This window comes from Osmia lignaria, chromosome 7 (assembly GCF_051020975.1).
Source record: "Osmia lignaria lignaria isolate PbOS001 chromosome 7, iyOsmLign1, whole genome shotgun sequence".
In the NCBI taxonomy this organism is placed as follows: Eukaryota; Metazoa; Arthropoda; class Insecta; order Hymenoptera; family Megachilidae; genus Osmia; species Osmia lignaria.
This window is the reverse complement of record NC_135038.1, coordinates 11237876-11256927: the sequence shown is the minus strand read 5'-3', so window position 1 is coordinate 11256927 and position 19052 is coordinate 11237876. Positions and strand designations below refer to the sequence as shown.

At 33.4% G+C, this 19052-nt stretch overlaps 6 protein-coding genes across 13 annotated transcripts in view; 3 read left to right on the top strand and 3 right to left on the bottom strand.

The window, feature by feature from the left end:
* l(1)G0196 (inositol hexakisphosphate and diphosphoinositol-pentakisphosphate kinase) overlaps nucleotides 1-5579 on the top strand; it is a 15419-nt gene extending 9840 nt beyond the window's left edge. For 4 of the 6 annotated variants that reach the window (XM_034335791.2, XM_034335788.2, XM_034335790.2 and 1 more), the window contains 6 exons: nucleotides 597-2117; nucleotides 2193-2466; nucleotides 2639-2730; nucleotides 2809-2920; nucleotides 2999-3361; nucleotides 3423-5579. In XM_034335791.2, the coding sequence (XP_034191682.2) occupies nucleotides 597-2117; nucleotides 2193-2466; nucleotides 2639-2730; nucleotides 2809-2920; nucleotides 2999-3361; nucleotides 3423-3894 (2834 nt within the window). In that variant the 3' untranslated portion in view covers nucleotides 3895-5579. The remainder of the gene's footprint in view (nucleotides 1-596; nucleotides 2118-2192; nucleotides 2467-2638; nucleotides 2731-2808; nucleotides 2921-2998; nucleotides 3362-3422) is intronic. The other 2 variants (XM_034335793.2, XM_076689165.1) reach the window with 1 other exon arrangement.
* Nucleotides 1-8093, bottom strand: part of Marf1 (meiosis regulator and mRNA stability factor 1-like protein) — a 31640-nt gene extending 23547 nt beyond the window's left edge. For both annotated transcript variants that reach the window (XR_013062395.1, XM_034335799.2), the window contains exons 1-4: nucleotides 7824-8093; nucleotides 7645-7746; nucleotides 6584-6781; nucleotides 6057-6400 (exon numbers count right to left, since the gene is read on the bottom strand). The gene's annotated coding sequence lies outside the window, so the exon portion shown is untranslated. The remainder of the gene's footprint in view (nucleotides 1-6056; nucleotides 6401-6583; nucleotides 6782-7644; nucleotides 7747-7823) is intronic.
* A 311-nt stretch (nucleotides 8094-8404) lies between these two features.
* On the top strand, nucleotides 8405-10770 carry LOC117609483 (protein Fer3). The gene is made up of 4 exons (XM_034335881.2): nucleotides 8405-8654; nucleotides 9009-9163; nucleotides 9292-9451; nucleotides 9731-10770. The coding sequence occupies exons 1-4, from the start codon at nucleotides 8607-8609 to the stop codon at nucleotides 9881-9883; spliced, it is 516 nt and encodes a 171-aa protein (XP_034191772.1). The 5' UTR covers nucleotides 8405-8606; the 3' UTR covers nucleotides 9884-10770.
* A 131-nt stretch (nucleotides 10771-10901) lies between these two features.
* CUTA (cutA divalent cation tolerance homolog) lies at nucleotides 10902-11959 on the top strand. Its single transcript, XM_034335884.2, has 6 exons — nucleotides 10902-11136; nucleotides 11208-11267; nucleotides 11338-11383; nucleotides 11461-11510; nucleotides 11592-11634; nucleotides 11720-11959. Exons 1-6 carry the CDS (start codon nucleotides 10973-10975, stop codon nucleotides 11795-11797), a joined length of 441 nt encoding a protein of 146 aa, XP_034191775.2. The 5' UTR covers nucleotides 10902-10972; the 3' UTR covers nucleotides 11798-11959.
* A 92-nt stretch (nucleotides 11960-12051) lies between these two features.
* UHRF1 (ubiquitin-like with PHD and ring finger domains 1) lies at nucleotides 12052-15453 on the bottom strand. Of its 2 annotated transcripts, none has more exons than XM_034335820.2 (8): nucleotides 15297-15453; nucleotides 15116-15233; nucleotides 14341-14942; nucleotides 13918-14272; nucleotides 13667-13846; nucleotides 13240-13595; nucleotides 12756-13169; nucleotides 12052-12683 (listed from the first exon to the last, which is right to left on the bottom strand). In XM_034335820.2, exons 2-8 carry the CDS (start codon nucleotides 15197-15199, stop codon nucleotides 12464-12466), a joined length of 2211 nt encoding a protein of 736 aa, XP_034191711.1. In that variant the 5' UTR covers nucleotides 15200-15233; nucleotides 15297-15453; the 3' UTR covers nucleotides 12052-12463. The 2 variants fall into 2 exon arrangements, with proteins under 2 accessions (XP_034191711.1, XP_034191712.1); XM_034335821.2 differs by having other exon boundaries at nucleotides 12052-12384; nucleotides 12448-12683; nucleotides 15116-15438.
* A 592-nt stretch (nucleotides 15454-16045) lies between these two features.
* On the bottom strand, nucleotides 16046-18509 carry Crk (Crk proto-oncogene, adaptor protein). The gene is made up of 3 exons (XM_034335875.2): nucleotides 18426-18509; nucleotides 17877-18232; nucleotides 16046-17747 (listed from the first exon to the last, which is right to left on the bottom strand). Exons 1-3 carry the CDS (start codon nucleotides 18458-18460, stop codon nucleotides 17275-17277), a joined length of 864 nt encoding a protein of 287 aa, XP_034191766.1. The 5' UTR covers nucleotides 18461-18509; the 3' UTR covers nucleotides 16046-17274.
* Between the last annotated feature and the right edge of the window lie 543 nt (nucleotides 18510-19052).

Sequence of the window (19052 nt, the reverse complement as noted above, 5' to 3'; positions counted from 1 at the left end):
ATTGTTAAATAGAGTGTTCACGAATTCAACTTAATGTATGCTGGTTGGCTTACTGGTTGCATGGCTATCGTTTGCCATGGATGTGTAAAACGTTTAACCAAATTTTGTGTCTTCTAAATGCAATCAATTTAAAGTGTATATCATTTTCTATGTATTTCAGTTTTTTTATTATTCCTTCATTGGTAACGAATCTTTCTCTTTGAAACGTCGTCTTTGTATCTCTAAACGTTGTCACAGATGTTCCATCGTTCAACAGATTTAGGATATTTCTGAACAATCCAGTTTCTAAATTGCAAAGGTTCTCATTCATAGACGAGGCAGCGGGTGGATCGCTTGCTGCTTCCAATTAAATGATATCTGAATTTCTCAAGATCTGACGACGTGACCAAAGCTTCTTACCAATGCCTTATTTTTGATTTCTTCGGTGACGGGTTTATTTAATCGTCTATTTCTTTTCTTTTCTTTCCCTCCCTCTGTACCCCCTCTGTCCCGTTGTTACATACACCATTGATTCGTTCATTATATAAACGGCATCGCATACACGTTAATTGTACACGAAATGCGCATGCAACCGCTATAAATATTGTATATCACAGAGAAGCATGTAACCGAGTGCCAGTCGGAGATACCTAGTCAGGCTTTGCTGCACGTGCCTACGGGAAAGTCGTTGGCTTTGCCGCACTCCTTCAGTTCACCCGAGCTGCCCGTTCCTTCGATCGAAACCTCCACTTCGATCTCGATACCGTTGGTGACATTGCATAATACTCCGCTAGCTTCGCCCACCAACAGGACATCGTCGGATGTTACCGATATCGTAATTCCGGTCCCCGTTACACGTCCCTCGATATATTTCAATACATACTTTGAAGATACCGCGGACGATTCACATCTACGTTTACAGAGTAAGAAATACGGACGTTCCCATTCAGAGATGATACTTCCTGGCGTCGAGTCTTGCGGTGAGTTGAGCGAACCTGTGAGATTCTTAAGAAATAATCTACGGTTTAAGTCTTCTTCCTTGATGTTATCCTTGCACGAAAGAACCCAAGAGACAGGCTTGTCTAGGAGACAATTGGAAACAGAGAAAAGATCCCGTTCATTATCTCCTTACTTAACCAGATGCCTTTGTTATAATTGTAACGTTTCTGAGCTGATATTGAGAAGCAAAGATCTACCACCAGTGGAACGTTCCAACTTTGACACATACTTTGTTCGCTCTCTTTCTCATAAGTTCTTCAATTGTTCCTGTTACTATAGTCTTCAAGAAAACGAGTCCACCGATTCCTCTTACAGTGTACTATCTTTGAACGATAGCAATGGAAACTTCAAGGAGATCCCTGATTTAGATCTTGATTCTTCTTCTTCTTCTTCTTCTGCGTTCTGCCACAAACAGAGATCTTATGTCCAACTTGACAAACAGGGTTTCACTCCTTGTCATTCGAGGCCAGCGTTTGATCAGTGTTCCATATGCAAGAATCAGTCAAGTTGTGCTTGCAACGAGTCTACGGTGTCCAAAGGAACAGAGAAGTGGAGGTTCGAAGGGAATATTATGAGACCAACAACGATAAGTAGTGGCAGCGTTGTTGAGAAGGTATACAGACGAAACGGGACATCGTCTTGTCCTAATTTGTGTAAAACATCTGACATCTTGTCTGCTGTTAATTCAAGGGCACAGAGACGACGTTCGAGGTTGTCTTGTCCCAATGTGAATTTACAGTTGTACGATAGCCTGATAGACGCGTCAGATCATCCTAGTACGTTTTATCATACGTCCTCTGTGCACGATAACGATGTTCACAACGATCACGATATTCCTCGTAAATATAACCATCGTTCCAAGTGTCCACGTGCACCGTTCTCCCGACTCCAGCCTCAACGATCCTTCTCATCTCCAGACACACGACCTTCGATCATTCAACCTGACCCTACCTGCACAGCAAGGCGCCACCGTCACAGTATCTCCGGACAGATGAGTTATTTCAAGCTGTTGGGCTACAACGTGAACAAGAAGCTGACAGGATCAGCGAACAGCCTGTTCAGCACTGCGGTGATCAGTGGATCTTCGAGTGCTCCAAATTTGAAGGATATGGTGCCACCTCACGCCTCGGCTGTGGCCGGTCAGTTGTCTCTGATACATCATCGATCTTCTCAAACACGCTCCGGTTGTTCATTCATTTATTTATGCTCGTCAGCAATTGAAGGTTTTGGCGGTGTACCACCGATAAGGCCATTGGAAACGCTTCACAATGCATTATCGTTGCGCCAGTTGGATTCCTTCTTGGAGATGATGACCAGCGCACCACTGTTTCGTACGCCTGCTTCTTCGCCTCCAAAGTATCCTTCTCCCGGCGGATCGACCCACGGTTCTGTTAACCAGAATCTCAGTATCGGAGGAATCAGTCGCGAGTACCACTCTTCCGACTTGGAAGCTGTCAGGTACCGTAAGAAATTAAATAAACTGCCCTTGTGAGTATTTAGTTCTTTTTTATTTTCCTTTTTTTTTTTTCAACGAATGTTATTGATCAAGTCCCTGTGGACTTTGTTGAGGCTGAATGTGGTTCTTACGATTAGATGTTTCTTCTTAATTACTCACGGTTGTTCTGTATCTTTAAATGAAGATGAAGTGATTGCCTCTTAGGTATATTACACCAACACCTATACAATATAAACAATCGAGTGACGGAGAAACTTGTGATATAAGGAATCAGGTATCGCCAACTAGTCCCAATAGTGAGTAATGCAACTATAAATTAAAATAATATATAATTATTTCATCTTTAACTGCTGAAATCTTTGTGTACACTTCAGGTACTGGATGGAGTAGCGAACCACAATCATTTCTATCCTCTGAACCTTCGTCTCCTGCACCGACTTCAACAGGAGAATGTAGCATGTCCATAAGCTTAATTAGCAACGAGGGGTGTGTAATAGTTAATCGAATGAAAGGAAAGCAAAGGAGGATACGTTTTTCATAGAGGCATTATTTTCTATGTTGCAGAGTTCAATACAATACTGGACCGAAATATCCTACAACTCCCTGTCTGGATGTTGATTTCAATGAATTTTGTATAAACATCGATCAAGATCATAGAGAGGGCCGTGGTAGCGTTTCGTATACAGACTATTATAGCAACGAAGATGGGCAGATTCGAAAATGTGGCTTCGGCACAGGCTTCAATAGCAATCTACAAAAGATCATGCATACCGATGATCTGCCTATCGACAATATCGATGATGATGAAGATCATACAATAACGTTGAAACAAACTGAAGAGCAAAAGAAACAAGATGTTAAGCAGATCTTTGAACAGAAAGAGAATTCTATTAGAAAATCTAGCGGTGGTTACAAGAAAATTGGAAGGTGTGTCTTGATTAAAGGTATCATTATCTAAATAATAAATAAAATTATTTTTTTTTTCTAGATTTCTTGTTGAAAGTATGGACATAGCAGATGAAGATGTCAGGATCAAAGAAACAGACAATACAGATAAAGCAAAATCATCTACCTCTTTAAAAATTGAATCTATGAATGTAGAAAAGGTACACAAGAGTCGAGATAATAATATAGAAACAGAGACGGAGCAAAAAAGATCTAGCAGTTATAAAAGGAAGAATTTCTCTCGATCGCAAAGTGTTTCCATGCCAAAAATGACCGCTTCAAAACCTGAAACGAATTACAGTTACAAATGCGGAACAAAACTGAGCTCGCTATCGAATATGTCTGATCAAGATTTGGAGAATTGGAAGCATAACATGATGGAATTGAAAACCTCCTCGTTAGAAACAAAATCGGAAGAGCCGATTCTAACTGTTGCAAGTAACATAACAGATAGCACTAGCGTGACAATAGGTTTCAATGTACAGGAAGAACAAAAAGATAAACTCAATCCTTGAGATTATTACCCTTTCTGCTTTAGTTTTCTTCGTCTGTGGATTTTATTTTATTAGATTAATCATAGAATAGATATAACGTTGTTAAAATGCTGAACGATGTTAAAGGAATTCATATTTATATATAATTAATATTTTCAAAGGGGATACTGTGCATTTCAATGTTTGGATAAATATTTTTATGAGTATTTTAAATACTTATAAATACGTTGAAAGCATAAATATTCAAATAACATCCCTTTACTTAGTTTGATTTTTATTTAATATTAACCGATTAAATAATATGATCAATCACTGTTTCAGAAGATAGGTAAAAAAATGTTAAGAGAAATTTTTAAATTAAGACAATGAGCTAATGGCATACGTCATTTTAGTTGATCAATATTGTACTTATCATATTATCTGTGTGTTAAATTTTCTTTTAATTTGACGCTTGTATGTATCAGTACGATAATATTTTTGTAGATGATGTACATGCAGTGTTGATACTGTGTTAGAATGTAATATACATGAATTGGAGTCAAGAGAAAACATTTTTCTCATTTTTTTTCTTAGAAAAGTAAATGATTTGAATTAATGTTGTGTTTCTCATGACTCAACAAATTTGAAACATACCTCATTTGTATAATCAAAATAAGAAGGAAAGCTCTAAAGTTCCTTTAAATAAATATAGTTATTTTTGCTTGTTGAAAGAGTCTATTATAGCAAAGTACAAGTTTTCAATTATCAGTATTATACTTTAATATATTTATTTTGTCTATAGAACAATTATGCAACTACTACTGAAATTTGAACAGATTAATTACAATGATTACTCGATTAATTGTTCATTTACCAATGTAAATATCGTGCAAATTGATCTGATAAAATAGAATATATGTACTATTTTTCTTATAAATATTTTTAGGGTGCTTCTTCTTAGAAAAATATAATAATTGAGAGTTTCATAGATATAACTGTGATTTTATATAAATCTCAGCTACCCAAGGTGCTATGCAAACAAGATCGTTACGTTCTTAACTAATTTTATAATTATACGGCTAGTAATAGAACCTTGTATGCATTTATTTAATTTCATCATCTTAAATATTTCTTTTATTCACAAATTCTCCAAATATTATATATATATTTTTATACTGGATAATATTCTTATCCAATGTGTTTATTTTAAAATATCTACTTATATTTGTTTAACAGCGAGGATCGAAATAAATTTACAAATTTTTAATTTCTTTTTGCAAATTAAAAGAAATATTTTTCTTGATAAAATTAAATAAAATATGCTGTTAGTAATCTTTTCAATTAACCAGAATCATGTTAAAAAATTTATTTTTTACTATCAAAGAGTTTTTAATTAGTGAACATTCCTGAATAGATGTCACTGTAAGTTTTAATGCACAAATATAATTACATCATGTTCTGCAAAATATAGTTTTACATTAATTACTGTAAAGTACTTTTTAAGAATGTACCGGTTTGTATTTAGAGAGAGCATTTATTATTGTACAATCAAGAGAAATTAGTGATAAATACGTATTGTGAACAAATTGTAATGTAGTGATTGTGATTTATGAATTATCATTAATATCAGTGTAATATTGTAATTAATAGTACTCACTACAAGTTTGAAAATTATAAATAAATGTTTAGAGCACACACATGTACGTGTAAAATATCAAATTAAAATAAAAGGAATTAGTTATTTAATTTTCTTTCTATTTATATTATCAGAATCCTTTTTCTTCATAAACATTCTGGTCAATTTTTCAAGGTTGTTAATAAATTCAGTAATTATTTCACATAAAAATCGAAAGCCAATTATATTGTTGCGAAATGTATATTTTATCTGTTTCTGAATTTTCAGAACAATAATCTAGGATTATTAATTTTTAAATTTTTAAAAATGACAAAAATTTAACAAATTAAATGTGACTGGCTGAAAATAGTGAACAGACGGAAGCCGTGGGTTAGCACGTTTGAACCCCGTACTGGATCGCGCGGCACGCAACTTATGAAATTGTTAAATTATCGACTAATGTTTGAAAATTTATAAATTTCACAACAATTTTAAAGCCATATAATGGTTTTGCCTGTAAAACCCATGCCACATAATCACAAAAGCCATATTATTATGCTGTTTGCGTAATAGAAGATTATTGACTTACATTTTCGTTGAAGAGGTTGATGAACCCTGGTCGAAAACATTCCAGAAAGTAGATCTGCTTTTCCCCAACCTTTTTCTTTGATATTTTCTGCACTTACTGCATTTGTAACTCCATGAGCACAGTAAAAAAGAATTTATTTTCACTACCGTCAAAACGATGTTAACCCGACCGACGCGCAAACGATACTGAGGAAGTTTCGAACGCGATCGACCGCGGGAATAGATCGATTATTCTGATTGGTCGACGGATAGATCGCGTTACCCAATACGAAGCGCGGTATAATTCAAATAAATAATGTAACAGGTACACTTGCAACTTCCTTTTAATTGTCATTTTCTGTTAACCTGGAATAAATAATGAAATAAATAAATTAAATAACAGATTCCTATAAGCTTTTGAACAAAAGGAAAATTATTTCTGTAGAATATATAAATTTTTTCTAATAATAAACCACCAAAGAACAGTTTTGCTCGAATTCACCCCATATTAGGGAACCCTATGACAAATCCGTATTATAAGTGACAAACCATTGAAAAAGCTGGAAATCTCTGTGACGAAATTGCGTAATTTCTGTCAGTGGCGTGACACTGTTGCGGAATATACGTCCATTGTTAGAAACGCATCAGAATTAGATCAAACGAACACGTGCACCATGAAAGGATGAACAGGAGTCCAACTTTTCACACCCTCTACGTCATTGCACGCATTTTTCAAGAGTTTTCCTTCTAAAATTAGAACATAGAAGAATATTAGAGTTATTTATAAATGTATCAATAATTATAATTATTTTGAAAATCAATAAGAAACGTGTTTTTTGTATTATTTGATAAAATTAATATTGAATTTAAATATAAAGGATAATTATTACTTATACTTATTATAATTTATATAACAAAATTATTGTGAAGAAGAATTCTTTTACTTATAATCAGTGATTACTGCTTTTTAATCAGTTTGATAGAATCATGATTGATTTGTTCTGTTCTGTATTTTACAATATGAAATGTAGCTTTTGATTTCACGGCACGTTGAATATCTTTCATTCGAGAAAAGCTTTGAAATTCAGCCATGAAACATTTCAGCGCCGACGCTCAGAGCATCGATCCAAAGCGTCAGCTTGCAGTTATGGATATAGTGCATATTACCAAGCTCAAATTAAAGATCCACCGACAGAGTTAACAGATACAAATCTGCCAAATACATATCAGACTGTTCCAAAAAAAAAAAACCACCAATTTTATTTTTCACACGAACTTCCCAAATAAATATTTTATTTTCGTAGTTGAGCCAAAATAACCATCTATACCCCTCGTAAGAAGGTTTATAATGCTTTAAAAGAGCAACAATAACACAGCGAAAGAATGACACGAAGAAAGGGATGATCCTATTAGAATGACTGCTCGTGGCTGAATATTAATAAGTTTATGCACCCCTCGCTCTCGAAGCAAACACAATGCGATTTGACACGCACGTAGTATGCCCGATGTTTATACGCGTTAGCAAAGGGAAGTTCGCGTCAAGTGAATCGACTAATATCTATTTAATTAATTTTAGGGGAGCACACCCCCTCGGTCCAACAATATGTTACCCTTCTGAGAAGATTTTGTCACAGTGTTTTGAGTGTGATCCTGTTACGGGCTCGATTTATGAAGCAATTTGTCTCGGGATGGATGCTTCAAGAACGTAATATCTGAAATTAGAGAAAACCCTGTTTATCACACTCGCAGAAAATGATTGTAGGAACGATTTTAATATCATATCGTGTACCTTTTCAAGAATTAAAATATTTCTAATTCAGCTGTATCTAATACATTGATAGGATGATTACACTTCATCAAGTACACGTGTCGGATGAAACTTCCGGAAGGGGTATGAAAGAAGATCTGTCAATCATTCTTAAAATGTATTTCCTGGTTCGAATGATCAGCAAATTGTTTGAATGTTTCTGCTCTGCTGAAACCTGTGAAAATAATACTGCAATAAGTTATAATACATTTCTAATGAAAAAGTGAAGAAAAGATTTTATAAACAAACCATGAAATATAAGCAAAATGATCCTATAAGTAACTTTTAAGAAAAATAACATACATGTTACATTATTGTTATAAGTAAAAATAAAAGCAAACAGAATTCTGAAGTTTCAAATAATTTGTTCATCTTTAAAATATCACGGTCGATAATCCCCGATATCATTCTTCAACTTCTACGGAAACAGAGCCATAAGGGTTGTTCCAAAGCTCCGCCCATTCGCAACCCCTTGTCCAATAACGGTGATCCCATTCAGGGTGAACTGCTCCAATGAAAATCACGATTACGACGCAGGCGTTCGCAGAGTGGTGAATAATCTGGTTTCCAGAGGGTGGCTTTGCAAAGGGGCGGGTTCAAGCGGTGAGAGATCCTCTCCCTGGACGAGGAGTAGCCTCAGATCGAAGGTGACATCGTGTCGGTGACGAAGTGTTATTTCTGCAATCCGTGCTCGCTATTTTTTTTTTTTAATTAATAAACAAAGTGTCCCTCTAAGCTTGCTCGCCGCTGGACAGAACCCGGGATATGAGCTACACCGAACCGCTGTGGGAGATCAATGGAAATCAAGCACCAGTGGGTATAAACAATTGAAAATAAACCACTAAATGTGATATTGTTAATGAACATTCCATTTTCCATGAATCAGGTTTTTAACACGTTGATCGCCACAGCAGAAACAGTCATCTTTATAATAATATTACAAATGTATAGTTCTTCTTCTTGAAGCAATAATATCCTTCAATGCTGACTGTCGTAATAGAAACAGAAACAATTTATTACCAATTTGTTGTTCTACGTGTTTCTTTTTTTCTTTTTTTTTTCACTTGTTCGGTTGCATTAAATAAGCGGTGCTCACCCGTGATTCCTCCACGGCAGTCAGCGTGTTAATTTTATGAAATAAGAATTAACAGTGTGTGGACGAAATAGGTGATTACAGCGGACATGTCGCAATATGTTAATGGTGAACTAGGAAGCTACCCTATGTGGGACAGTTCCGTTTTGTATCAAGCACCACCTCCTTCGCATACTCATGTGAACGAGCACGGATTGTACAGGCAGCCTTGTGCGTTACTACATCAAAGGTAAGTGGAATCCTGTGGATTTACACGATGATCAGTGAACACGATGATGGCCAACGCTATAAATTTTACAATATTAGCAATACAAATTTAAAAAATCTGTTACAATTTACAATTGAAAATAATTTCAGTCGATACACACCTAATGGTAGGTCCCCTAATCTTCCATCTTCCACCACAAAGAAACCAAGACGTCGCGTGGCGACCGTTTCGCAAAGAAGAGCCGCGAATATCCGTGAAAGGCGTAGAATGTTTAATCTGAACGAAGCTTTTGACAAGTTACGTAGAAAAGTGAGTCGTTCGCAAAAATATTTTTTATTGCAATAAAATTAAATGATCGCTCGTTAAACATTGCGGCACGTAACAATCTGCCCGCTTCCTGAGCTCGATAGAGATGGTATTCAAATAAACAAGAGTTTAATTACAATACTATGAGTATTGTATTATAATTTCTAGTCTTATAAGCTTTTGATTACTTCGATTCAGCATCAAAACCTAAGAAAATATATATTTTAATGGCAGGAAGATTGTAATTAATTGTGATAACTTTAAATAATTTTCGTCGTTTAGGTACCAACTTTTGCGTATGAAAAACGGCTCTCGAGGATCGAAACTTTACGTTTAGCGATTACCTACATCGCATTTATGGGAGAATTGCTCGGAATTGAGCCGAGTAGTCCGAAGCCAGAGTACATCCCGAGGGAATACTATTTGCCAAATTGAATCCTCCAAAAATGGGAGGGACCTAAGGGAGAATCAAATCAGCAATCAGTTTCCGTTTTCTACAAAAAAAAAAAAATATATGAATATTTAAATGATTTATTTCTGTTAACAAAAGCAACGAAATCGTGAATGGTTATATTTTGAAAAAAACTTTCCTTTTTCGTTGATTGTAACTTATTGGATAAAAATGATAAGTGACCTTGAAAACGTCCTTGATTCTGACCTTCATTTATTCATCTTACTCGATGTTTTAAGCATCCACTTATTTTCTAAAATATATCCATTCCTAGTTTAAAATTAGACTGTTGGTTGTTGTAGATCTTGTTTAATTTCTGACTCTCCTTCGTATGCAATTATACTGACTATCGACTGATTGTTTCGTCATTTGTGTTTACAACGAACTCTGGAATTTTATGTAAATAATTCGAATGATATTACGCAAATTATGACGCTCTTAAAGATACTTAAATTATTATTAATATAAATATGTTAAGTTTACCGTAAGTAAATTATCGGAATAACTGTTTACATATCGCATGCCCGTATGTAGGTATTACGATCGTATGTTAAATAAAGTATAGTAAGTATAGTTAGGAACTTTTTTGAAGAAAAAAGAACATTAACTAACACTTAATGTTTATGTGATTTTACGAAGTAAGGCGAAAATCCGTGTCTTCCATAATTTATGTAAATCTGCATATTGTATATGATCATTATATTTAAATACAAGACGTACAAACAATCTCACTTGTACTTCCTTTGCTTCACACAATTTAAACGATTAGCATCCGTCAAAAAGGACTGAAAATACGATATCATTATAGATAAAGTTGTCAATCTATTTTTTGCTATATACTTACAAACAATTGTTACTCAGATAAACCATTTGTCATTTAACAAGTAGATGATATAAATACCTGAAGGAATACAAGAGGTATTAACCTTTTTTGCAAAAAAGCTTTACGACATTTAATCTACCCCTTCAAATAGGCAATTCTAAATATCGATTCTGGCCATGTTTATGTTCATACGTTCTACGGCAACGTTCAAGGCATCGAAGAACGTGCCGGTTACAAAAAATTTTGACAAATGTTATTTACACCGTGTAAACCGATTTTTGGATTTGTTACATTCTTTTGTTTAGCTAGGAGTATTAGCGCTAATACTTATAAAAATATGAGTAGCTTGGCAGGGGTTCATTCTGTTGCCTATGTCACTGTTCCAACACAGGATGTTGCTAAAAAATTGGCACAGTAAGGATAACATGTAACCTCCCCTCTAATAATTCTTTTTCCATGTAATTATGTTATTAATTATTTTACAGTGGCTTAGTGAAAAGTAAATTGGCTGCATGTGTTAATATTATACCAGGTCTTATTTCTGTGTGAGTATTGTATTGGCATTAATCAAGCATGTGTGTAAGGGTAATCTAAAAATGATAATATTTATTACAGGTATGAATGGAAAAATGAGATCGCCGAAGATAATGAATTGCTACTGGTAATATTATAAATTTATTATAAAATTTCATATTGTAATGATTAATATGAATCTTTGGTACCTTATTTTTATTTTAGATGATAAAAACCAGGACTGATACTGTTGATGCTCTTACAAAATATGTTAAGTATGTGGTTTAATGTTTAATAGTTGATAAGAATATTGAATCAAAACTTCTTTAATACTGATGAAATTAATCTTAAAATAGGGAAAATCATCCATATGAAGTTTGTGAAGTAATTTCTTTACCTGTAAGTACTAATGATTTTAATTAATGATTATGTAGTGTACATGTAATTTAATATGTAAAATAATTAAATACTACTTATATTTTAGATTCAGAATGGAAGTGAAAAGTATCTTCAATGGATAAGCGAAGTGGTTCCACCTATTGATAAAAGGAGTTCTAACTAAGTAAGGAGTTCCATTCCATGTTCATCCAAGAGAAACTTATGTTGTAATTACAATAACATTTATTATAGTCCAAAAGTAACATGATTCATTTCCTAAACTTCCGTTACGAAGAGTTATGATTTTCTTAAAAAAAGAATACAGTTCATTAAAATATAAATTAAAAGCATTATAATTTGATAAATTTGAACACATGTATAGCTGCATATATATATATATATGAATATGTATAAATGAATTCTACACTACAAATAAAAAATTGATAATTATACAAATAAAAAATTAATATAAATATAAGTACAATAATTAATGATTTCATATATTTCCTTCGGTTTTTTACAATTTCCTCTTCCAGTAAAAAAGTAACTAAATTTCATTATTCTGTTATTATGGTACTATCAATGATTCTAAATAACGTATTGATATAACATTAATTATTGTTATCGTAATGAAACTTGTTAACAAACCTCTAAATAAAGAGAATTTACTACAATATATTATCCACCCTATATTTTTGTTACATATATATGTATATAATGTAACAAATCTATTGTATTCCAGTAGTCCATTTACTGAAATATGAATTGTACCTAAAAATATTATGTAATACAGTCCAAGTGTGTACTAATTAATTCCTGGAAGATAATTATTACGTTATAAAAGTTAATGTTATCTTCCACCCTCGTATCCAGGATAAAGTAATAATAGAGCAGATGATAAAGAATTGTTAATTTCCATCTTATAATTTTTGTCTAATTGGAAACGACACGATGGACAATAATGTACACCTGATGAAACGCTACGTTTTAAACAAGTATGACAAATATTATGTGTACATGGAACTGTAACAGGATTATAAACGAGTTCCAAACAACAGGGACACGTAAATCTGTAATTTAAAAGTTATTAAAAATTGAAATTCAATATATTCAACAAAAAGCAAAAGAGAACGATGTAATACCTCTCTGAAACCTGTTGTAAAAATGCGGCTTTACCGCCTGCTAAAGTAAGACGACATTCGTCCCATAATTTTGTATTTGTTTGATCTTCTTCGATAAATTTTACAATTTCAATTTCTAATTCGTAAGTTTCACGCTTCTGTTTTTTCTTTGGCGGTTCTTCGCTCTTTGAACTAGAAGACTTTTCTACTTTCGCCGGCATGTTTCTTTTCTTGTTTGTTTTATTTTTTGCCATTGCTTCTAAATATCCATCCGGATACATTGGTTTCAAACCAAGAGCGGATATTCGTTCTTTACCCTCTTTTGTCCAAGGCGCAGGAGCAGGGTCGTCTCTTCTTAATAAATACCTCCATACACGAAAACCGCTTTTACCTGTATCCGGATAATATTTTACTACCTTGTATATACCATCGTACCTAGAATTAAATTTTACGGTGAGACATAGTTATTTAACATGGTAAACGCGATTAACAATGACTTATATACCTATTGCCTTCTTCTGGCGCATATTTACTATATTTAGCAAGCTTAAAGTTTCTTACTACCCTTACAGGTATACCACCTCTCCAATCTTCGGCTGTAGCACCAACAGTTGCATTAAGTTTCGCATTGCAATTTACTGCCAATGCTTTATTCATTCTAGTCAATGTTTGATCACAGCTTTGCTCGGCTGTCCTTTTATTTCCTGACAAATCTCTTCCTCCGGAACCAGTGTACATAAATTCATCACCATTGTCAATATCATCCTCGTAGCCCCCAGATAATACAATAGAATATGCACAATCTGTTTCTCTTCCATGAATTCCAGCTATATGCGGTCTATGTACTCCAACTTCAGATACCTGCCATTTATCTCTTCATGTAAATACATAGAAATTGCTAAGTTCAAGAATTACATTAAAATTTTCATCACCTGCACTCTGTACATCCAGCACATTCCAACTTCTACACCTGGAATGGGTCCACGATGATTGGGTGGAACGATACTGCATTCTTTTGTTCTTCCTACACATGCCATTCCTTTACCCCAATCTCGTTTACTGTTCGTGTTCTCGTTCGTCTTCTTTTTTGTTTGCTTTAACTTATCACCTGCCTTTAAAAAATGATCATTTATACAATTGTAAAGGTATTAAGAAAAGCAAATTTTATCATATAATAATTAACCTTTACAATCTCGTTCTCATCGTTTTTACATTCTGGACAATACCAATAATCTTCTTCTGGTATAGATGTTAAGGGTGGATTCAAACATCGCAAGTGGTACGCAAAATTACATTCATCGCACAGCAAAAGATTGTGTTCATCTTCCTTTCCAGCACAGATTCTACAACCACATTCTTTGCATTTCTTATGAGGATCGTCTAAACATGCATTGCAATTAGCTTGTACTCGTCTTCGTTTACCATTACTAGCCATGCGCTGTTCATCATTCTCAGTTCTATCTTTAAGAAGTTTCGGTTCTTCAATTGCAAAAATCTCACCTTTAGGATTTACTTTACGATTTTCAAGCAGTTGATCTCTGTATTAAAAAAAAGGTATCATTTAAATGACCTTCTTAGGTGAATTATAAATCAAGTATCATTTTACCTTCCAATGTGCAATGTTCCAACAAGCTCCTGTACCCTCCTTTTCTTATCTATTTTTAATACTGTAAAGTCATACCATAATCCAGTTTCTTTGGGATCATCAACATTATGATTAATCATTACCTTTTGACCTATTTTTAATTTATCAAATTGTATAAGCTTGCTTGCACGTGGTCTTATAGATGACTCAGGTACATTAAAAGGTGGAGCTTTGTCATCAAATTCCCAACGTACGTTATAAAGAAGCTTATCATCCTTTTTAAATATTTTCAATATCATAGCCTCAAACCAAGCTCCATAAGTTTGATCAAGGCAGTCTATAGCATCTCCAGGTTTATAATATAAGCTTTCAGCTTCATCCAGCTTTTCATCTTCGATAGAATTATTTATAACTTCTTTTTCAGAATCAGAACTACTGCTAAGACTGTTACTAGATGTAGCTATACTTTGTATATCATCCATTTGTATTCTCACCATTAACTGAATTACATCATTTAAGTTGACATTGTAATCGTACAGTTTATAACCATTTTCTAATTGTTTGCCTCGAAAAAACAATCTTTGTAGATCTTTTTTTATATGTAATTCTTTCTCAATTTCATCCTAAAAAATTATATAAATTTATACATTTATTTTTACATGTGCATATCTGTTTTCTAAAATGAGTCCTAATCAATATTTCTTAATTGTAAAGATTAGTCTAAACAAGTAATAATACTAACCAAAGAAATACAAAAATATTCTTTTTATCTAGAAAAAAATAATGACTCAATTACCTTAAAGTTTTCTACCTCCGTTAATTTGGAGATAGTTATTATCGCCTCCTGTTTACCATCCATTGTTCTTACTTTAACGTACATTTTGATGGATTTGTTTAGTCAAAAATACCTAAAACTTTGAGAACTTGTGTTGTTTCTCTAGTAGTACAATTTACAATTGACAAATACTTGAATTTACCTTATTAATATTAAATGGAGCACAAACAAACTGCAGTAAACCATCCCCAACTGCCGCTTGTCAGTACTGCTCTGTTTCACCACTTGTTGGCATCAAGTACAGAAATTTGGCGGGAATAAATTGTAGAAATATATGGCGGACAAAACCTGAAACGAAAAGAAAGTTAGATGTCATGCGCATATTCGTTTCTTTTATTGGTAATTTCCTTTAGCGCCAACGAATGGACCATTCATGTTCATCGTTTTTACAAAACTTTACCTGATAAAATTAACTACTATTTACCAGATAAACTACAGGACAATAAATAATTTACTTTATTCCCTTATAATAGCTACAATAAATCTTGTTTTACTTTTCCATTTATTGTATATTGGGTTTCTATATATTATAAAATTAAAATGTATAAAAATGTTACAAATTCATATATAAAAATTTATGAGTTTTATACTTACTTTTTCAATATATATATATATATATAATTACATAAACAGATCTCCCTTTACTGTTTCTTTCAATCTGATCTGAATTTATTTAAAATACATATTATCCTCTTGTAAAGATTTGTTAACAATTTAAAATAGTATCCTTACATTAATTTTAATGCAATTTACATATATTAACAAAACAGAAATTCATCATAATTAATACCTCGTGTTTATGTAGGAACTGATAAATTAGTTGTATTCTTAATCGAAAAATTGTTTGTACAATTCATGTGAAACTGCAATCAATTTAATAATAAAATTTAACAGAACCTCCATAATACAAATGAATTACTTTTTTAAGAACATTCCTTAAAACCATAAAGTAATTAAATCGAAATTATATAATTATATATGAATATACATAATTGATATATTACCATAATTATAAAATTTCTCATTTCAAGGTAGAAATAATTTTACTAAATTACAAATAAAATAAATCAATTTGTAAATACTTGTAGAAATGCAAAAAGTTACAGTGTTTTCCAAACGACTGTACATCACGTACATACAGCTTACATATAATTATACTCAAATGCAATTAATACATATTAGTGTGAGTAGAACTCTGAAGTTGCCAGTTTGTATCCATATAAAAATATTGAAAAACAATTGATTAAAATGTACGATAAAATTACAATTTTTACAAATATATAATAATATGTAAATATATATTAAAATGTATTTATACATACATAACTGTATTTATACTAATTTCTACGTTAAACAGAACTTTAAAGTAATTTTCGAAGTTGTTCTTACAACAAAAATCACGATACAGTTCACTCATATAATTATATATTAATAATATATAATTTACAGTAACTCATGTATGACTGCTATTATAATAAAATTAATGTATACATAGTATAAAGCGGAACTTTAAAGTTGCTACCATTTTTTTTACACAACTAAATGCTCTTATGATCTGTATAATTACATATTAACAAGTAATCCGCGTAACTTACAATCATGACGATATAATACGGTGCACTTAGAAACATAAATTCACAGTTTCTGCTGTCTTAAAAACGTTACTCAGCAATTGCAACTTATGTAATTACCTAATAATATATAGTTAATGTAATTCATGTATAATTACAATCATAATATGGTTAACAGCTTCTTTATTAAATAGAATATTCTAGTAGAAAATGTTGTTCCGTTTGTGGCACAACCTATGGCTAGACAGCATGATATGTACCGGTACAAAACTGTTATTAAAAAACCTACTTTTCTGGTAACCCATAAAAATATATGCGATTACCCGATACGTGTAATGTGTATATAGATTTAATATGTTTGAACTCGTATACAAACGAATACAAATTATTAACGATTATTAAAATCGATTAAAGACTGCTACAAAACAAATAATTCTATACAGAAATCTTAATTAGGCTGATTCTATGTACCAGTACATAGGATAACTGCTAATATAAACCTAAATTGCCAAGTCAACTTCATTACTCATCACACTTGGAAGACTTCCGTTAAATCTCTTGATTGTCTTCTCCAGTCTCATTATCCACAAACTCAACATGTGTGAATGGAAAATGACCAACCTTGCCGTGCAATTCACCTTCCCACTGGCCGTTTATATTAGTTTTCGTTACTTTTATCACGTCTCCAACTTCTAGTTTTAGAGCAGTTTTATCGTATGCATTTGGTACTCTTGCCTGTTTCACTTTTGCAAACGCAGGTAACGTTCGCTGAATGTTAGACCTGCGTGTCGTGCCTTGTCCACCTTCCGGATACGACAACTGAGAAGCAGAAACCTGAACAGAATTTGAATTTATAGTTGAACTTCCTCCGCTGTCCGGACGAGAATTGTTTTCCATTACTGAATGATTGTCTTCTTCGTATTTCTGAACATACGGAACTGGGACTGAACCAGTTTGACCAAGACTGTTTCTGGCAGTCCACCATTGTTCTTCATCTTTTGTTATAATTGTGAGAATTTCCCCTATAAGTATTTCATTATTTTTTAAAACGTATACATCAATTTATTTTCCAGCTTCTACCGCTATGTACAATTTCATAAACCAGTTGGTTAAACGTATTCATTATTGAATGAAAAATAAACTACACAAACCTTTCCTGAATGGTAAGTCATCAGGATCGTTGCCCTCAAAATCATATTTTGCTATCACCCTTTGTGTCTTTTTAGGAGCAGGCCTGATCAATGGTGTTGTATCCAAATAATGTAATTTGTAAAAAGCCAAAAGGTTGGGAATATCAGGAAATATTTGATCTCCAATCCGATAACGTACTTGATCACCCTGCTGAATTTTATTTATAATATAATGGCTAACCTTGCTGTCCTCTCGTACACATAGAACAAAATCCCCGTGTATCGATGTGCTGTCACGTACTAAAAATACACCACCTTCTTTTTCACCCATCAGTAAATCCGAGGCTTCTTGACGTGACATTGGACCAAAGTACCAACTAAAATGTATCATAATAAAGAAGAAATCATTTCATAAACATCTAACATCAACTACGAAAAAATACGTAATTATCGCGTTGTAGCTGCAACGATTAGTCAATTAATAAACCGACATCTATTATTTCACGACACAACGGAAATTAAATCGGAACGATAAAGTGACACAAATAATAAAAATATATTTTTATTTACCTGGACTTGTCATATTGATCGAAAGTAGCAGCCATTGTTTTGTATGTAGGCGTTTTTAGTGGAAGAGGAAAGACGGCGAGTCTCCCCGGACGCCCTTAGCTCAGGTCGGCGACCGCCAGGTGGCAGCGGGATTAAATCTGTTCTCGCTGGCGGTCTCCCGGCACGCGATTCGAATATATACGAGTTTCGAAAACCGGGGTTATTGGCATCTGGGGCAGGGATCGTCTGTTATCAGCCCCACTAATGAGTCTGGCAGACGATCCCGAGACGGGAGGAAACGCCTTTTTTTTTTCTGTTCCTACATATGAGTAATAAAGATTAATTCGTCAAAATTGGGGAGTGGTTCCTCCTACGTGTGCGAGAAAAGAATCCGGAAAAAGCAAAAAGTGTCAACAAAGGGGAGGGCTTGGTAGCCACAACAAATAAAACGCGCCCTTGTTTCCTGCGAATCCTGCAATATCAAAGAGTACCGTTCTCGAAGTAAAAAATAAAACAGCTCGAAGCTGAATTGTCAAGTCTTCAAATGGAAGAACGTGCTATCTCTTCATAAATAATATATACGTTCAAAAACCTTTATTAATCACTGATCAACTGAAGAGAGAATCACTTGTCAAAAGAGAGTCTCGT